Below are 17676 nucleotides of genomic sequence, written 5' to 3' on the forward strand. Positions count from 1 at the left end.
GCGCAACATGTCACACAGCTCGTGCCACAATCGATTTATTGAAAGACACGTTTGGTGACCACCTAATTTCACGTTTTGAACCTGTGAATTGGCCTCCAAGATTTTGTGATTTAACACCGCTAGACTACTTTCTGTGGGGCTATGTAAAGTCATTGGTCTATGCGGATAAGCCACAAACCCTTGACCATTTGGAAGACAACATTCGCCGTGTTATTGCCGATATACGGCCACAAATGTTGGAAAAAGTCATCGAAAATTGGACGTCCAGATTGGACTACATCCGAGCCAGCCGTGGCGGTCATATGCCAGAAATCATATTTAAAATGTAATGCCACAAGATTATCTTGCGGATAAATAAAATTCATGTCAATCGAATAATCCATCGTTATTTTATTGCAATTTAAAGTTCTATAGCTCTAAAAAAAACACCCTTTAGTAGATACCTACTTATTTTTTGAACTATAGTAAGTTTACTTTTTGTGCCATGTAACGAATGATTCAATATGCTCTGTTTGTGTCCAGACAATTAAAATTCCTTTAATTTCAAATGTGATAATTCTATGAGTCAATCTCGTTCGATTTGATCACTGATAAATCGCAATTCCTTACAAATAAGCAATGCATTTACCACATGAACATGTTTATACCATTATGATGTGATGATCTCTAAAAAACCCACAATTGTTATTTCAAGGTGTTATCATCAGTTATGCAACGTGATAGGTTGAGAACAAAATAGCAATGAGTCATAACATATTGAATAGAAATTAAAGCACGATTCTGGATTGTTATTACACGTTTTAATTGTTTTTGCTCCTATATTTATTTGAGATTAGTTTTTCTAATTGAAGCAGTCGATCTGTAAAAACCACTAAGGATCTTTATCTCTGAGGAATATTTCAATATTGTATTCTTCTAATTCACCAGTTGAATCAATATAAATTGAATTATAAATTATAACAACTTTTGCCGCTACTTCGTGTGAAAACTTCTTATGAATAATACATTTTTTCATTTCATAAAGCTTAAATGTTGCGCTGAGCTGAACTTTAAATTTTCTGGAGTTTTATATGTGTATTATCAATAAGAAGTTTTTATATTAAAAAAAAACTAGTACTTAGGTTCTTATAGGTTGAGAGAATTTGTTCTCAACAACTTCATGAATTCCATCTTTAAGATCTTGAATCGTTAATTGAATATTGTCATTGTCATATAAAGGGTGTTTTTTTAGAGCTATAGAACTTTAAATTGCAATGAAACAACGATGGATTATTCGATTGACATGAATTTTATTTATCCGCAAGATAATCTTGTGGCATTACATTTTAAATATGATTTCTGGCATATGACTGCCACGGCCGGCTCGGATGTAGTCTAATCTGAACGTCCAATTTTCGATGACTTTTTCCAACATTTGTGGCCGTATATCGGCAATAACACGGCGAATGTTGTCTTCCAAATGGTCAAGGGTTTGTGGCTTATCCGCATAGACCAATGACTTTACATAGCCCCACAGAAAGTAGTCTAGCGGTGTTAAATCACAAGATCTTGGAGGCCAATTCACAGGTCCAAAACGTGAAATTAGGCGGTCACCAAACGTGTCTTTTAATGAATCGATTGTGGACTGACCTGTGTGACATGTTGCGCCGTCTTGTTGGAACCACAGCTCCTGGACATCATGGTTGTTCAATTCAGAAATGAAAAAGTTAGTAATCATGGCTCTATACCGATCACCATTGACTGTAACGTTCTGGCCATCATCGTTTTTGAAGAAGTACGGAACAATGATGCCCATAGCGCACCAAACAGTCAATTTTTCTGGATGTAACGGTGTTTCGACATACACTCGAGGATTAGCTTCACTCCAAATGCGGCAGTTTTGTTTGTTGACGTAACCATTCAACCAGAAGTGCGCTTCATCGCTAATGGACGTAGTGCGCGATACGTATACCGCACAGTACCATTATTTTCGAAATAAAATTGCACTATTTGCAAGCGTTGTTCAGGCGTGATTCTATTCATGATGAATTGCCAAACCAAACTGAGAATAAATCACTTGACAGCTGTTAAATCGGTCGCCATCTTGAACAGTAATGCCAACTTAAAGTTATATACCTCGAAACAAAACACCCGTTCCTTGTTTTCTAGGTAGGCCTCAAAAAAAGGTCTAAAGGTGTCAAATCATTGGATCTCGGCGGTCAATTGTGATCACCTCTTAGATGAATAACAATTTTCTTGCAAAATTGCGATATTGTTTCTTTGCTTTTGTGGCACGCATCGTAAAACTATTTTGTTGAAAATAAACTGCACGTTGAGGATGTAGAGGCTTTTCAATACTGAAGATGAATTTTCGAAGAAAATCCGGATCTTTTTTAAGCTTTTCAAGGACTCAATCAACTAATCATTTTCTCTCAACATACAAACAATTTATTTCCTTACATTAACGAACCAAGTGACAAAAAGAATTTTATGGTTCTCACGACCACAAAATCACAAAAAAAAATAATTACATAGTACTGATATATCAACAAAGGTGTCTATACGCTATTCCAGGGAAATGATTACATCTTCTTGAAACATAGACAATAATAGTTATAATTAGTTGTGAAAGGATAGCAATAAATCTACTTGTTTTGGTATTATCGAGTTTAATGACATAAGAAAAACTAGGATGTGAGCAATCTATCCTAAAAACTACGACAATTTAGGATGGATGATTCAATCTTAGGTATTTCCCCGTATCTACCTGTTTAAGCCAATTCTGGGAAAAGCATAAGGATCTCCAATAAAGAAAAATCGTTTTCAGTTGATTCATCTCCAAGTTTGTTGGGAAAGACTTTCTTCTCCCATCTTAGCGCCACGTTTCTTCGAATTTTCAACCAGTCTTTAATGAAATGCGCCTTGACTCACGGCACTAATGAACTTGCAACTCTTGCAATTTATTTTTATCGCAAAGATGATTCATTTGACAGTGTCCAAGTGGTTATAGACGCATTTTTGTCTCCGATCTCATGTTTTATGGTTTTTTAAATGTTTAAATGCACGTTGAAAGCTTAGTATTGCTGTTTGGTTATAAACCGCGTAGAGAATCATAAATATGGAAAACAAGAGAATGATTCACAGTCAAAATGTTCCTATTCACCGCAAATTTCCATAAAATTATCGAATTATTAGAATATCGGAAAAAATACTGTGAGAACACCTATTTAATCGGAAAAAATTATTGACACATTTATCAAGTATGTAATTAGTGTTCAGCACAGAAGCTTTTACGCGCTTTTGAATGAATTCCACTATAAAAAATAGGATTTCCACAAATCGTGTATACTCTTTGTTTCCAGTTGCAACTGTGATGTTTTTAACTCCATTTATAAGTTAAATGCATAGAATAATAAACATACCTAGATAGATATAGGAAGTTTATACAATTTTTACATGTCCCCAGATTATGTTGTTTTCAAATCCACAATTCTACTATATCATTATGAATGTATATTAAATTGAATGAAATATATTTATTTGATTGATTCCCGATTGAATATGCGAATTTGAATATTTGGAATTCGATATTTTTCCTAATTGTCGAATCTATAATAAGCAGAACATTTATTTATTTTCTGTATCTACCTGCTGAAATCCAAGGTCTGGCAACTTTTGCTCTCCTAGTGCCATCGGTTGTTTCACGTCATTTGGCGCGCTTTGTTTTCTGAATTTATTCTGATATATTTAGGTATTTATTTCTATATTATATTTTGAGTTATTATGAAACGTTGATTCACTATGGCGTATAAGAAGTGTGTTCTTTGTTGAGAAACTCGCGAATTGAGTGAAATATCGTCTCACTGAAATGTTTTCATTTCCGCGCGCTTCATGTCGAACTTAGTTAATGTTGGAGACAAAATTTGCTCACTGAAAATGACATATATGCTCTCTCTATCTATGTTTATTACTCTGAGGAAATCATCAGTATTCAGAAGCCTTTGGAAGCCTTTGAATAAATTCCAGTATGAAAAATAGGGTTTCCAGATATTGTGTTTACTTCAACTGTGATGTTTTTCACTCTATTTGTAAGTTAAATATTTAAATATGTACAGGATATCCCAAATTCGATCCTCACTGAAAGCATTTCAAGAGACTTCGAGAAAAAAATCTTCATCAGGGACTCCATATCTCTTTTTTCGGAATAATAACATCAGAACATCAGAAAGCAGATCATAGATATTCTTATTCGTTCTCGAGTTACAGGGTGGTTCTGAGAAATGACCATTTCGAATATATCGCTAAATTTTAGTTTCTGTTCGAGATATTCAAATAATTCCAGAACGTTTTTTTCAGTAATTTTATGGTTTATATGACACTCATAACAGATCAAAGAAATCAATTACCGTTTTATGATTTCCCTTATACGCAATACAAATAAAATAAATAAATACTACAATGAAGAAAATAATAAACCAAAAAAAAAAAAAAAAATAAGTCAGAAACTTTTGGGCGCTCAATCATTCTTGCACCCTTGGGGAGCGCAAAGCTCTATACGTATATGTATATGTGGTCTTCAAGGACGAAATTAACGCATTAATGGACAACGCTTGCAAATAGTGCAATTTTATTTCGAAAATCATGGATCTGTGTGGAATACGTATCGCGCACTACGTCCATTTTATTTTGTTTAGCGATGAAGCGCACTTCTGGTTGAATGGCTACGTCAACAAACAAAACTGCCGCATTTGGAGTGAAGCTAATCCTCAAGTGTATGTCGAAACACCGTTACATCCAGAAAAACTGACTGTTTGGTGCGCTTTATGGGCTGGTGGAATCATTAGTCCGTACTTCTTCAAAAACGATGATGGCCAGAACGTTACAATCAATGGTGATCGGTATAGAGCCATGATTACTAACTTTTTCATTCCTGAATTGAACAACCATGATGTCCAGGAGCTGTGGTTCCAACAAGACGGCGCAACATGTCACACAGCTCAGGCCACAATCGATTTATTGAAAGACACGTTTGGTGACCGCCTAATTTCACGTTTTGGACCTGTGAATTGGCCTCCAAGATCTTGTGATTTAACACCGGTCGACTACTTTCTGTGGGGCTTTGTAAAATCATTGGTCTATGCGGATAAGCCACAAACCCTTGACCATTTGGAAGACAACATTCGCCGTGTTATTGCCGATATACGGCCACAAATGTTGGAAAAAGTAATGGAAAATTGGACTTCTAGATTGGACTACATCCGAGCCAGCCGTGGCGGTCATATGCCAGAAATCATTATCTTGCGGATAAATAAAATTCATGTCAATCGAATAATCTATCGTTGTTTTATTGCAATTTAAAGTTTTAAAGCTCTAAAAAAACACCCTTTACAATTTTATTTTAACGACCTACAAGAATAAACAAAACGAAGTCATAAGTATGAAAATTTGTTGACCCAAAATAATGCATTGATTACACTGTTAAATATCATCATTCGATTGAGAACACTTGGAATATCGAAGATATTTTTAAATTCATGTTACAACAGGTCGTTAAGCCGAAAAAACCCAATATTTACTTAATAATACCTGTGTTACATCTCCAATTACAAAATTAGAATTCAAAGTAAATCAACCCGTTACTCGATGAGAAGTAGATCTAGACACCTATCTATAGACGTTCGTAAATATCTAGTGCAGCCTTGATCGCTCCCAAATTTCACATCTCTCTTCCCACACCTCCTTCAGATACTGATAAGTTTCGATGAATCTCTCCAGACGTCGCAAATTCTCAGAATCGGAAATCAGCTTCAAACTTCCGATTTCAAAACACCTCCACTTAAAATTCAGTGCGCAACCTAAGAACGTAGTCATCGTACGTTTCACATTCATGCGGTACCTTCAGGCTGCCACTATCACCACACAATCCTCCAGATCATAAGTCTCCATTAACTGTTAAACACAACACGACTTAAGTCAGTCGAGGTCGTCCAAACAACTTTTTAAAATTTGGTGTTAGATTGTTGCAATGTCAACTACGAGGATAATGTGTTCTTTAACCAGGTGTTTCGATGTTGTTCTGTGGTGCATTCTGGTGTTGATTGTTGCCGTTTGTGTCAGTTCGACGGAGTCTGCACGGAAAAATCAAGTAAGGTTTTCCGAGGATGTTATAGTTTTTCCGAAGGAAGATGACATGGGTGGAAAGGAGAGAAGGATGGAGGAGTTTAGGATGCCAGGGTTTTTCGGGCATACTGTGGAGTTTCATAAGATGCATCCAGAGTTTGGCGTTAGAAGAATAGGTGGTAGAGGGAGGAATCCAGAAATTCAGGGGATTGATAATGATAAAAGAAATGTTGAAGATGTGATATCAACAAATATGACGGTAAGTGCTGCTTCATTTCTTATGTTTTTCTTAGTAAGTACCTGCTTCCAGAAGCTTTCAAATATATACAGGGTGGAGCGCATAACTCTATATAGGAGTTGTGTCGGATATCCCAAATTCGTAGTCTTCTGAGAGGATCTAAAAATCCCTTCGAGCTAGAATAGTTATTTATGCAACAAATGCAATAAACTATTTTTGCACGAGTTTCATACAACATTTTTTCTACGTTCATGCAAAAAGCAAAAAATGATTTATTGAGGTGCGGCACTAGGTGTAGGAAAATGAAAAACGCAACTTGAATACTTTATTATTGATATCGATTTGCATTGAAACAGGAACTAATACGTTACGAATAATTTAACTCAAACTTTATTTTTACTCTCTATGTTGAAAGTGAATGAACAATTGGTGCAATTTTCAATATGAATATTTCGTAGTGAATTACTTTTTAAATCCACTTCTTGATTTGTTACTGCTGTAAACGTACTAGTACTTGGTAACTGTACATCGTTATTTCCTTCAGGCTGAAATATTTGTTTGTCATGATGACAGCACGTTGAAGTAGAATGACAGATGAGTGCAATAAAAACTTTATTGCACTAGTGCAATAAAGAACTTCTTTTTCCAGTAAATATAGTTCAATAAAGTTTTGCTTTTTGCATGAATGTAGAAAAAAAATTATAAGCATATTTTCGTGCTCGATATTTGAGAGAATTAGTTTGTTGAAAACCGCAACCTCATGAATTCAACTGTTTTTAAGCCATAAAAGAAAATTTGAAAATAGCGTGAAATGAAAAGTTCCCATATAACTTTTTATTGTGCAGTTGCTGTAGACAGGAAACAAAAATATTCTACAGGCACTTTTTCCAGTGGAATCCATTTGTGTAATCATTTTTTCTATATTGCAATTAATTTTGAAGTTGAAATTACAGACTTGTGTTATTTTAAATGCAAACCATGAAAATTTTCGTAACAAATAAGATCGCTTTTTTTTCTTTTTCAAAAATATATAAATTTTCACCAAAAATAAAAAATCATCAAGAGATTTCAGTTTCAGACAACAAATCAACCAAGTGCCGATATATGATAAACAGTAGGTAAACTTCAGATAATTAAAATATTCGATGGCCATCGAGGTCTCCGGATTCAACACTGTTAGATTTCCTTTGATCACATTTAACGATCCAAATTTATCAATTTGAAAATGTGAAAGAAATCTAACGATATTAAATCCGGAGACATGGGTGGCCACCGAATATTTTAATTATCTGCGATTCACACAGTATCACAGATACGCAAGTGGTCAATTTGTCATGTGAAACTGAAACTTTTGATGATTTTTATAGTTTGATGAAAAATACAGGGTTAGAACTATTTAGAGGGACACTACAGGGATATCGAAAACCGTTAGAAATACAGCGTGGCTTAAATTACAAAAAAGTAAACAGGGAGAAATTTTTACAAAAACCAAAAACCTCCAAAATGTCTAGAACCGGACCTGGATTTTCAGAATTCGGAATTTGTTCATTTTTTAAGGTACTGAAAGACAATATTCCCTTAAAATTTCAATTGAAGCGCGATGAGCTTTCAGAAGTTATGACGGATCGAAATTTTCGGTCAAAACCGAAAATCGTCCTGTAAAAAATCAATATTTGATATTACAAAAGTATGGTCAGTGCTATTGGAATTTATATCTGGTCAAATATTATACATGAGTTACTCTCTCGAATGGTATATCTGAAATAGACGTGTGATATACATGGTATATGTAAAGAAACTTGCCAAATATCTTGAAAATTTGCAGAATCTTTCAAATATCAAATAGAAAATTTAAATCGCAACAGCTTTGAAGTTATGAGCATATATGTCATCTTCAGTAAGCAAATTTTGACCCCAACAAATTTGACATGAAGCGCGCGGAATTGAAAACATATCAGTGATACGATATTTCACTCAATTCGCGAGTTTCTCCACCAAGAACGCACTTCTTATGTCCCATAGTGAATCAACGTGTCATATCAACTCAAAATATATTGAAATAAATACCTATAAATATATCAGAAATTCAGAAAACAAACTTCAAGCGCGCCAAACGACCTGAAACGACACGATGACACTAGGAGAGCAAATTTAATCGGGAACCATTAAAATAAATATATCCCATTCAATATAATATACATTCATACCGATATGGTAAAATTGTGGATTTGAAAATATAACACAATACGACAACGAAATTTAACCATGTTGGAGACATTTAAAAATTGCGCATACTCCCTCTATCGATGTTTATTTCTACTCACCTATGATTAAAACTGGCGTCAAACTCTGCCACTTGATATAGGTAGATACATTAAAAGTTTTATATTGATATTTATGCTAGATTTTTTTCATCTGAGTCAAGATTTTTGACAATAAATGAGAAAATAATTAATTATATAGTGTATAATTTGCATTTGTTTTGTTGAGTATCTTTCATACGCAATAAACTTATTCATTTGATCTTTGATCTTCAAAATCACTTTACTGGAATGAAGTTCAATGTTATAAATATTTCTGTACGAAATTCTTCGATTTAATACTTCTGTAAGATAACCTTTGGGTTTATTACTATTTTCAGTTTCTAAAAAAAACATAATGAAAATGTTTTAAGTTAATCTTCTTCGCAGGTTCCAGAAAGTTTTTTAATCATAATTTGGAATAATTGACTCAAAAAACCGGTACCTACATACCTAAATGCTATCCAAACAATAAACAGCAGTTTTACCTAACTGTAGCTTGAGGAATGTCAAACAAAATCTATTCAAATGACTTCGACATCATTTCCGGTAGTCATTTAAATTAAATAATTGAACTCAAAATTCTTATTTTCATTCCAACGATTCAATTTCAAATTACGCCATTTCGCGCTAACACAGTGTACCCAACCTAATAATTCTATTCCCTATTGTTCTGAACAAAGAAACGTGTTACATATACTTTGTAACATTTCAAATATCAATTCCTAGACAATTGCCTGAATAGAATTGCTGTGAAATTGATTGCTAATTCATTTTCAAAATGACTAATCAAAAGAATTATATAAAGTGCGATCTCTCATTAGTAAAAAATATTGCGAATTTATAGATGTGCATAATTTTCAAACTATTTGTTTCCCGATAGGTAGAAGATTTCCCAAATGATTCACAGTTTTTCACGCGAAAATTTGTCTATAAACAGGTGAACAAAACGTGAGCCAATTGGAATGTTATCTACGTGAACCCACAATCGTAAAAACACTATTATTCACGACGAACCGATAAAATCAATAAAACTGAAATCGTAATCGGGGATTTTTACAATTTTTTCATCGTTATCCAACCACCAATCGGCCAATGACTCAAAACCTGGCAGAGAGACTATTCACCTGTTTCAAAATCTACGTTGGCGATCCTGATTTTCCTTTGGCGCGTAAAAGTGAATCACGTTGAAAGTTGAAGTTTCTTGACGACTTGTTCCTATTCTATTTTGTTCCTAATTCAATTATTAGAAAAATGAACGAAAAATCAACTTTTGAAAATATTAGACGTGTGATTGATCTAGTGTTTAAGGTGTGCCCCCCAGTAATTGAGCTCACCTTTTCCAGATTCCCCTCGACTTGATTCAAGAGATCAATGAAGTCGGTGATCTGAATGAAATAACTAGGAGGTTTGTCGAAGGAGATGGACAGGTGTATCCTGATTCTTCAATATTGACAGGTAGTTATAAAATTCTGATTAATGTTATTTATTATTATTAACTATGAATAGGAGCTGAGGCAAGGCTTTAATATGAGAAATATTGAAATTTATAGAATTTAAATCTTTCGTTGATATAAATACCTTTTAATTTGTCTAATGACAAAAATTAGTCAACCTAAAAAAAGTAGAATTTTATATTCTGGAATTATAGTTTTAAGAATTTTTCTTTCTTTCTGATGAAGCAGAAATTTTTGTTTTTAATGAACATTTCGAGCCAAATTGGGTTTTCAGAGAATTTCTTGTAATGACAGGTAGAAAAATAGTCTTCGATCTACTTGAACCTTTATTTCATCTAACATTCTATTATATAAAAATCTAACGGTATCTCAGTTCTCTTACCACGTGGCACATCCAATCACAGTTGAATTTTTCGGTAATGGTATTTGGGGTTGAGAAAAAATTAGAATTTTTTTCCATATCTTACACTTTTTACACCTTTTTCTTAATTTACAAAAAACGTCATCGTAAAATTACATCTTTCAAGTTGTACTCTTAATACTTAAGATTTAAATGGTAAAAGTTGAAAAAAATCAGATACATCACAATCTCCAGGAATATTATGTCACTAAAAAATGTACAATAAATGTCGAAACTACCCTACAATACAAACTATATTCTCAATATCATAACAAATTACTATTGAAAAAAATTATGGTACCATATAAACCGTAAAAGGGATTCCGTATAAACTTTAAAAAACCTCAACAATTGCACTAGGCTAAATTTGAAAAATAAAAAAAGAAAAGGTCAACAATCGTTGCATACCAGAAGTTGCAAAAGGGAGAAAATATCACATCGGGGTCAGGGTTCTTTCTGTTATTGTTATAAATATTTTCCGTTTCAAAAAATTAATGTACTTGGTCTCTTTGAAGAATAGGTTCAAACGTAAATTTTAATTGAACCACTTTGTTTCAATTATGATTTGTTGCCATAGATTTCTAATGAAAAATTTCAATTCATTAAAATAATGGAAAATCTATTTGAAATTTTGAAAATAATCGGTGATAATACTTAACCACAAAAAATAAATTTATTACAATAGGTCGATTTTGTGTAGAAAAATGGATAGAGATTCAAACTTTCCTATTAAAATTCTAGAACTTGAATGAATGCGTTTCATTTCAAAATCTTTTTCGAAATAATTCCTGTTGTCATAGTTTTTTGATACGAAGGTTAAATTCAATGTTATTATTGAATAGCTTATTGAAATTTTGGAAATAATCAGGAATAATTCTTTCACATCAATAAAATGTATTTGAAGAGGTCAAATTAATGCAGAAAAATGGATAGAATTGGAACATTTTGAAAATTCTTCATTTCAAAGTCTGTTTTGAAATTCTTGTTATGAATATTTAGTAAAAAAAATTGAGATGAATAAAATCGAATTTTAAATATAATTTAAAATAAAGAAGAATAATTTTCCTCAAAACATAAGAACTTATTTGAAGAGGTCAAAAATTCTCGTTGGAGATTTCAACTTTAATATTTCTCTTTGTAAATTAGGTTTGAACGTTTTAAATTTCAATTGAAGTTTGTTAAGAAATAGCTAATTTTTATCACCAAATCTTTTCAGAGGAAAGATAAATTGGATTCCGAAACTCCCCAAATAAAAACAGTGTATCAATTTCAAAGTGGAACCACCAATAGGATGCTCGATCCATTCCAAAACGATTCAAAGAATTCCAACAAACGCCCTTATAAAAACGGGGTACATTAATTTTTCAAAAAAATTCCACTAGACTGCAACGATCTAAAACCTGGAAGACTCTCAATCCTTTGGTTCCGCCTCGTCGAACTCCTTCATCAGGTTCCTTCGACACTTGACGTTCCCCTCGTAAATGATCAGGTAGATGCTGCAGTCCTGGTTGGACGTGGAGGAATAGGCTACGCTCAACTTGCACGGCCTCCTCCACCTGCACTCCGTCTGTAGCTTCTTCATGCTGGGTTTTCGAAACTCAACGTGTCCCTCCGACACCATGTACTTGACTCGGAGGGGCTCCGATTCGCACTCCACCAGCTCTGTCCCGCTCGAGGACTCCCCCAGTTCGTCTCCTCCGCCGTTTTTTTTCAATCGTTTGGCTGGCGAGCACCCTTCGAGGCGCTTCTTCACTCCCCTTCTCTCTTCCTGCTTGACCGCAGATGATGTCGAAGGTTGCGATACAGATTTGGTGGGCGTTTTTGCCTCGTTGGATTTTGGCGGACTGAAAAACGGCATCGCTACCTTTTTGGGCTCCCTGGAACAATCGAGATCAACTTAGTTTCGATATTTTTTTTTAAGGATACTCAAGATACTAAGCAAACTTATAGCATTGTATGAAGATTACAGTATGCAGTCTTTAAACTATGGAGGTTAGAGATAAGGAGAATACTTTCTTATGGTATAACTGTTGCGAAAGTGTCCAGCAGATCCATTCTCCACAATGGCGCTAGAATAGCCAAAGGGTAACCAATCCATATTCATCTTTCTTTACTTCTTACTCCTTGACGTTTCTTATGAAATTCACCCTCTAGCTACACTAGCGCCACTAATTTAGGTCAATTCAACGGACTCTTTTGAAATGGGAAGATTATTCTCCTTGCTTTTACCCTTCATAATTGATACTATATTTGTTGTATATAAATTGGGTTATTAGGTTATAAAAGGCTATTTTGTAGTATGAGAAATATTGACCTGTTTATTGACATTCTCATTTAGTCTTTCAAAAGTCATTTAAATTGACAAAATAATATACAGAGTGATCTATCAGCTCACCGACAAACTTTACCATATTGAAGGCCATGTGATTTTAACAAACAACAATGTGTCTGATTTCAATTATTTAAGGAAATGTATGGCTTCAAGAGTTTCATTCATGTCTATTGATATGATTTATTGATAAAAAAAAGAAGTATGCTTAGAAACAAGCGTAAATACATGTGTTAGTTCACTGTCAATGGGTATTCTAATTGGCATACTCTTCTATGCTTTAAGTGTACTTTTTAAGGTCTAAATTAGTACCAAGTCTTAACTTTCTGCTATAATTTTAATGTAACAAAACACAACAATTAGAATACCTACTGACAATGTATTGACAAGTGTTTTTAGGTTTGATCCTAAGCATATTTCTTGTCTTATAAATAAATCATATCAATGAAAACTTTTGAAGCTATCTATTTGATAATAATAATAATAAATCAATTAATTGTTATGTCCCACATAACTTATCGAGACTACAAAAGGCCTCAATTAATCAGAGTTCCAGTAACCCGGACTCTGCTTAGGCCTCAAATTAAATGACAAAAAAAGAGATACAATGCAACCAATTACAAGAAATATTAACATTACTATAAAACAGAAAAAAACAAATTTAAAATACAGCATGAAAAACAAAATTTCAAATTCCAGAAACAGTCCATAACAGAGATATTTTTTTCTTTTTGAAAATTTTGAAGGAGAAAAACAACAAATTCCGATGAAAAAACAATATTTCCACTTCAAAAGTTTTCGTGGAGTTGAATTTAAGGAATAAGGAGGCAAAGGAGATAACTGGTACAAAATGGCATCGTTCAACTAATGGTGTTCAAAGAGATTTTGTTTATACTTGATTTTGACAGTTCGAACTGACCAAGATCATTAAAAGCATTGATAGTGTTTGCTATGTTATAGGAAAAGGATCTCTTAAAAATATCTTTTCTATGCATAGACTCTAAATCACCCTGTTTATTATTGAATATCCAGAAAGCTCTAAGAATTAGAATAATTCATGATTATTACGTGATGAGAAAAAACATAGATTGGGCGATCTTACGATGACGCCAATTTGGGATAAACACTTATGTTTTAGTGTTTTGCTGAAAATTCTGACATTTTCTACTATATTTTTTAAAGCTTGAAAAATTAATTTACCCAAAAAAGAAGTAATTCAAAACATAGGGCATTCAAACAACATTGAATTCAAAAAGGGATTTAAGTTTAGTAATTATGGCTGCCATGGTTTTTCACAATGCTTCATGTTTTAATGTCGAAATTATTTTTATTTGGTTTTCTAAGTACCAATTAAATTGTTTGTTTTGTTTTATTTCAAATCGATAAGGAAAAGACCTCATATTTTGGTAAGGGAATATTTGCGAACCTACATTCATAGGAATTGCCTTCTTTAAAATAGTGTCAGGAATATCCTCTTCAAATATTCCGACGTTAAATAAAATAAAAATAGTCTTCCACAAATTATTTGTGGAAATTGTTTTGTTTCATTTGATATTGAATTAACAACAAGAAACAACAAAATCTATTAAATATTCTGACCTTATTCCGGAACACTTGCATATCCTATTGACGCCAAGTTGAATAAAATTGTGTTTTGGAGTCCTCTTCAAATTTCCTTTTTTTTTAATGTTATTTGAGAGGATTGAAAAATTTGTTAAATAGCCTATCGTTTGAATTCTCTCAATAAATGAGCTTAGGTTATGTGTGGTACAACTCACGTGGGCAAATTTACAACATGGGTGTCTCTGAATCCAATCTCTTTCATTGGTTTGGCTTCCTCGAATAAATGTCCAACATTGACCAAATTGCTCTTTATGTAACTGGTCACATTTTTTTGTCCTTTTATCGTACGTCCAAAGTAGTCCAAAACAACGTTCTCGGACAAGAAATATTTTGTCTTATCGTTAAAACTATGTATTAGGTCTAGGTAGAAGTTGCAAAACGTTGATGCATCTTTTATTTGATCGTCTGTGAATTCCATCTCGTCTGTTTTCTCTGAAAAAATGAATATACTGGTTATTCTCATATTTATTTTAATTTTCAGATCGTTTTGCCGATGGAGAGAGAAGTAAGTTTATCCTTGCAAAACCTTAACTGCCTTCGATTCTAATTGGTTCAAATCTTTCAGATGCAGCTATCAGACCAAAATCTGCAGCCTGTATGCCCGAATTGCAGACTGTGAAGTTGGCAAGCTCGTTAGACGCGAGCATCTTGTACATTCCCCAATGCACAAGAATAGAAAGATGCGGAGGATGTTGCAGTCACCATTTACTAAGCTGTCAGCCCATTGAAACAGAACCTGTCAGTTTTTCAGTGAGTTTAGATCAAACCTAGTTGGAATCTATTTCTAACACGAATTTTCTAGGTGCTGAAAACTCAATATGTAGGCGGAAAAAATTTGAAACTTGTAGGTAAAGAAATCGTTGTCTTAGAGAAACATACCAAGTGTAAATGTGACTGCAAAGTGAGACCAGAGGTAAATCAAAGTTATTGAAATCATTTGACAACATAAACATACATTATTTTACAGGATTGCAACATCTATCAAGTATATAAAAAGCCAGAATGTCGTTGTGCTTGTACTAACACTGATGAAGAGAAAAAATGCTATAGAAAAAATCAAACTAAACTATGGGACCCACAGCTGTGTAGTTGTGTTTGTAGAGAAGTGGCTGATTGTTCCACTGGCTTTCAATTCGATCCAATTGAATGCAGATGTGCTCCAGTTCCGATTAGGAGTAGATACACTGAAGCAGAACCAAGATTAGACTGATTAACAACTCACCAATTGAGAAACTGTATCATTTCATAATTCATAACCAAATATTCTCCTTGATTGTGATATTTTCTATGTATATTGTCATAAATTATTATTATATTATCCAAAAAAGCAATAAACTGTTGACTTAAAATGTATTTAAAGGCCAAATAGGGTGTTGGTCAATTTCTTATAAGAATATCTCGCTCGTGATTCTTCGGGATTTAAAGAGCGTGCGAGAGTAGACCTACTTTCTCCTCCAAAACTCGATTTAAATGTCCAAACAAAAACAAAGGATAACACTCACCCATTCTTGAATTAAAGGTCTTCTCCAATCTATTCAACCTTTTTGACAGCCTTTGTTTTTTTACTGGAAGAAGCATTTTCAAAGGATCCTGGATTCTTACGTTGTCCAATCATCATCTATTCGAAATTTTCATGATGAATTTGAATAATTGAAATACTAGGAAACCAGGGTTTTGTTTACGCATCGACAGATTTCAAACTAATTTTGTTGGTTCTCCAAAATGGCGGCTGTAGCGTCATATTAAGTTCGCTGGTTGATTCACAGGTGGCGACGCGTTGAGGAAGATTCGGAAATATGGTTTCGTTAGTATGCAATAGGTGTCACTATGTGGTGTAGAAAATTATATTTTGAAAGAGTCATGGAATACTTTTTTGATTTGAATTCTGATGAACGGAATGCTTCAAACAATCACCACTCCCAAAATTTTCAAATAGGGATCAATTGTACATGGTGAGTTCACAAAAATAACATCTGGAATATGATTCCAGGAAAAATATTCTGACTTGATTTTTACAGTTAACGATTATGGTAGTGTAATTTCTAAAATATATCTCATTCAGAGCCGTATCTAGGTACTATTGCGCCTGTGGCAATATCTTACACAGCGTCCCCCATTTTCGAAGATTTTTTTCATCGATTTCTCATAGTATTTTTTTGTTCGCTTTGTCGGTGTCGCCCCTTATTTGCCATCTGTAATTTTTGAATTCGTAATCGGTATGCACTTACCCGTTGTTTTCGGTTTTTTGTTTCATTCTCGTCACAAAATTTCAATACTGTAGTTATCAAAGTACTGAACTGAGTAATTCCCATCGAAAAATTTTCTGGGCCGTGTTATACAACTTATTGTGATTCATTCAAATTGCAATTTAATTGTGCAGATATCAGTTTTGAATTGATTATATCTAAACGGTGTACAAATGAAAATGACAGATTTCTCGGATCATTTTGAGAAAAAAGTCCTATAATATGAATCTGCAAACGCTTTGGGTTTGAGATACCGGTTTTGAAGATTTTTTTTTCATAGCACCTTCCCTTCAGAAGATATTTAACTTGAATTGGCATAAATATTCCGATTTAACGTTCTCATCTTGTGATATGCTCAATTTGTATGTAAATCTACAGGGTAATATTCTTTCTGGAAGGGTACCTGCTTCTTTCCACCAGAACTATTTTTTGGTGAAGCACTGGTTCTATAGAAAAATGTGAAAAGAAACTCTGGTCTAGTACAACACTTTTTGGTTTGTTGTAGTTTTGTCGTATCTGCTATCGATTTCGAAAAAAAAATTCAAACAGCTCTCTGGTAATCCTCAGGAAAATCCAAATTATTTTAAAAACCCAGTTAGTAAGCTGTGATGAATAAATTAAATATAACTTATGATACTTATCAACAAATTCTCTAGCGTGGATTAATAAAGATTCGATGAACTAATAAATATAAGCATCACTAAAAAGTATGACTATACAAGAAACACCCTGTATCTAGAAAACAAAGCGTTTGCGGGCTCATGTTTATGGGACTTTTTTTTCTTAAAATTATCCAAGGAATATTTTCCTTCGAAAACCCAGTATGAGGTGAGAACAATCGAATCGGTAATCAAAAAAATCTATTATTTCTAGTAATTTTTGTTCAAACTAACTTCATTATCAAACCTTTCTTTCTCACATTACAGATATGAGTAAACGTTGTCGTCAAAAATTTCTTTTCGATTTTTTAAAATGGAATGACCT

General features: G+C 33.5%; 2 protein-coding genes across 3 annotated transcripts; one reads left to right on the forward strand and one right to left on the reverse strand.

Annotated features, from left to right (window-relative positions):
- Positions 1 to 5642: 5642 nt before the first annotated feature.
- On the forward strand, positions 5643 to 15799 carry LOC123684271. Its single transcript, XM_045623457.1, has 6 exons — positions 5643 to 6358; positions 9984 to 10095; positions 14928 to 14951; positions 15012 to 15196; positions 15249 to 15359; positions 15414 to 15799. The coding sequence occupies exons 1-6, from the start codon at positions 6005 to 6007 to the stop codon at positions 15654 to 15656; spliced, it is 1029 nt and encodes a 342-aa protein (XP_045479413.1). The 5' UTR covers positions 5643 to 6004; the 3' UTR covers positions 15657 to 15799.
- Positions 10408 to 16172, reverse strand: LOC123684272. 2 transcript variants are annotated; one of them, XM_045623458.1, is made up of 3 exons: positions 15949 to 16172; positions 14602 to 14878; positions 10408 to 12371 (listed from the first exon to the last, which is right to left on the reverse strand). In XM_045623458.1, exons 1-3 carry the CDS (start codon positions 16022 to 16024, stop codon positions 11906 to 11908), a joined length of 819 nt encoding a protein of 272 aa, XP_045479414.1. In that variant the 5' UTR covers positions 16025 to 16172; the 3' UTR covers positions 10408 to 11905. The 2 variants fall into 2 exon arrangements, with proteins under 2 accessions (XP_045479414.1, XP_045479415.1); XM_045623459.1 differs by lacking the exon at positions 15949 to 16172 and adding an exon at positions 15669 to 15802.
- Positions 16173 to 17676: the final 1504 nt, after the last annotated feature.

This window comes from Harmonia axyridis, chromosome 7, assembly GCF_914767665.1.
Source record: "Harmonia axyridis chromosome 7, icHarAxyr1.1, whole genome shotgun sequence".
Taxonomy (NCBI): domain Eukaryota; kingdom Metazoa; phylum Arthropoda; class Insecta; order Coleoptera; family Coccinellidae; genus Harmonia; species Harmonia axyridis.